We start from the raw sequence: 3,291 nt of genomic DNA on the forward strand, positions 1-3,291 counted from the left end.
ACATTACACTATCTACCCCATTCTGGAACCTCTACTCACCAAGTTATTTTTCTCTTTTGCAGCTGAAGTCCCATTCACCTGTAAATAATAAAAGTACACTTACCTTATTTTTCATTGTTTGGTCTCTCGGTCTGGTTATTCGGTTCTGCCATTTGTTGAACACTCTCTAATCTTGACAATTGACTATCTTTAAATTGCTGCTTCCTGGTACAACAGTCGGCTCTGGAAGGATCGCTTTTTTCTTTCTTTTTTTCCTTTCTTTTTTTTGAAGCGAGTGGTTGAAGCAAATGGAGCATAAGAGCCCCCTGGTGGCTGAAGAAAAAAATCCATGTATAAGCCGCACCGGACTATAAGCCACATGGTTCAAAGTTCAGGAAAAAAGTCACGACTTATAGTCCAAAAAATACGGTATTTGTTATATTAGTGAAAGTGAAATTACAGCCATTATTTTTATTTCTGTAGCTATTTATTTCTTAAATTATTTTTCAGTCACTTATTAGGTTAACAAAAAAATTGTGATATTAAACGTGATCAGCCGATTTGCCATATCGCCCAGCCCTAGATCGTATTATACACGAATAAATACAGTAGATATATTTAAGACATTAGGGCCTTAAATAGACCTTATACATACTCCTCATACTACTCTGTGGTGCACAAGTCGACAGCGTGCTAGGAACAACATGGGCCAGGGACGTCATACATAATCGGGCTTGGAACCCAGTCATGACTGCTTCGCAGTTTTAGTTTGTCTTGTTATAAGGATAAAACATACCCTGTAAAATAAGCCATAGTCATTTCAGATAATTGAAATCTTTCTACAACCATTAAATAACTGCATTGCATCTCTCTGAAGTGTCATAGAACTGTGAAGTGCCTAAAGATTCCCACCTCGATTTTACATCATCTCCACACATCACACAAACCACACAAATATAGTCTCACCCTGTATTTGGTACAAAAGACGTATCCAATCCAACTTTCAGTCCCTGAGCGAGCTGCAAGTAAATTAAAACTGCATCAACACATTTACACCCATGAATTGTTTGTATGTATAGAAAATTAACTTAAATACACACCTGGTCCTCCACAGTGACCTCAGTAGTCAGAGTGTTGTCTGTATTCCACTTCTGACTGACACTCAGACCATGCTCCTGCATCTTGTATTTGGTCTCCAGATTACCAGAAGCCTTCCCTGTATCAATGTTACTAGAGCCAGTTGTGTTGAACTCCTGCAGAGAGACAAATATAGCTGACTGAGGGGTTTGAGTTGTGTTATTGTTAAAGGTTAAGCAAGCATGCAAAAAAGTAAAAATAAAAGAAACAGAAAAAAATAGTGTGAAAATAATTATGAAAAATTAAAAAACTCAACATGTTTTGTTTTATGAAAAGAACTGTTCATAAAATATTCAGCAAAAATACCCAACTATACAGCTAAATAGACAGAGACTCCCAACAATTCATGAAAGACACAAGCAAGCCCACTGTAAAATAAAATTAGATGGAAAAGGTGATAAAAAATGTGCTAAAATTGTGACTAAAAAAGGTTGCTTATGTTTTATAGATTTTAAAAGCAGACTGAAGCCTTTAACCAAACTATTTTGTGCAAACAGATTGATTGTTAATCAAAATAAAAACATCTTTCCATCACCTTTTAAATGCGGAGCCAACCACCTTGCAATCCCAAGTTTAAACTAACTCATCTAATGTTCTGATGTTGCATGTTCAGTTAAAATTATGGACTGATCTTGTGAATGACTGTCAAAAATCATGAGTGATTTTGCTAGATGTCAAAAACAGAGCAAAAATGTTTTTGAACAGAGACAATACCACAAGAATTGTGGAGAATCCCAAAAATAACAGGTGTCTGACAATGCAGTAGGCCATGCATGATGTCCAACTCCAATGCATTTATTCAAGTAAACTTAAAAAAGACAACATTCCCAAGGGCCATACAGTAATTGACTTTGATTGTATTGACAGGTACAGTTCAAGTGTTTGCTACAATGCAGGGGACTAGCAGTCCGGCAACTGCGTTGAATTTGTAGTGTTTCTGTGCTGATTCATGGTCTCTTGCCTCAGTGAAAAACAGCACAGTTGAGGATTTTGTGCATGACGCATGCCACTCATTTACCAGGTACTTTATAGGCTTCCGACAACAGGATGAATACTGATTTAGCTAGAACTTTTTTTTTGCTAACCTGTGTTAGCAACCTGTTCTTTTACACTGGCTTTCAAAACTGAAAATGTTCTTTAAAAATGTTTAAGTCCTCTTATTACAATCCATTCCCCCCCAATTACTGTTTCATATTAGGGATGCACCAGTACCGGTGTCAGTATGTGCAGAAGATGACATGACATCACATTCTGCTTGCTGCAGGTTGATATGGTGGATGCTACTTGTTAACTTGTCTGAAGTTGTTGTTCAATCAGAACCCGTTGAATGATTAATAATTAAATCTGACATACTTGTTTAGTTCATGGGTTATATTTTAACCTCTCTCTGATCAGCTGCTCTGTTGAAGTGTGCATTTATGGAATGAGAGCAACGTTACGTGCTCCAAGCAAAGCTAACTAAAATATCTATCCACTTTAATACTGACATGGTCAAACACAGTTACTACCAGATGCTTCTGTGGATTCTCAGTCATCCAGGAGATGGAAAATTCAAAGAAAACCATGAAGTAACTGGACTTCTGTTCTGTTGCTGAAGACATCTGGTGTTACGACGAGCTGGATGTGATCCAACTAAAGTTTAGATCTAGAACTTTAGTAACGACTCGGTCCATTTTGCGCAAATTACAGATTTTTGATGCTCATTAAGTAACCACGTAACCGTCTGAAGTGGCTGACATGTGGACTCTGAAGTCCCGGGCTGGTTGGAGCCGCGCTGCAAGTGGACAGGTGCAGCAGCTGCGGTCAAACTGCCTCTCAGCCCTCGCTTTAAAAACAGTCAGGTGGTCTGTCGCGGTTTTGTTGTGCTCGTGAACACACAGTGACAATGGAAATGCTACGAGGTGCTTTTAGAAATATAATATATATAAAATACGAAGTAATCCTTGGTGGAAAATAGTCCAGGAAATGCTGAGGGTTTTCCCGGAGGTGTTCACCTGAGCAACCACCAGGGGCGTAGGGCTGCAGCACAGGCAGCTGTGACTCTCACTTTGTGAGAAATGTGTGAACTCAGCCTCAGCTGAGAAGCCACCCAGCGCTGTATTCCTCTCATGTGGAGACGACCTAGTGCAGGGGTGTCAAACTCCAGTCCTCGAGGGCCGCTATCCTGCATGTTTT

At 39.1% G+C, this 3,291-nt stretch overlaps 1 protein-coding gene across 4 annotated transcripts in view; it reads right to left on the bottom strand.

The window, feature by feature from the left end:
* Positions 1-3,291, bottom strand: part of LOC106533592 (voltage-dependent anion-selective channel protein 2) — a 13,358-nt gene that overhangs the window by 5,153 nt on the left and 4,914 nt on the right. For all 4 annotated transcript variants that reach the window (XM_014029950.1, XM_014029949.1, XM_014029951.1 and 1 more), the window contains 2 exons: positions 1,080-1,232; positions 946-998 (listed from right to left, as the gene is read on the bottom strand). In XM_014029950.1, the coding sequence (XP_013885404.1) occupies positions 946-998; positions 1,080-1,232 (206 nt within the window). The remainder of the gene's footprint in view (positions 1-945; positions 999-1,079; positions 1,233-3,291) is intronic.

Source organism: Austrofundulus limnaeus, unplaced genomic scaffold (assembly GCF_001266775.1).
Source record: "Austrofundulus limnaeus strain Quisiro unplaced genomic scaffold, Austrofundulus_limnaeus-1.0 Scaffold977, whole genome shotgun sequence".
NCBI lineage: Eukaryota > Metazoa > Chordata > Actinopteri > Cyprinodontiformes > Rivulidae > Austrofundulus > Austrofundulus limnaeus.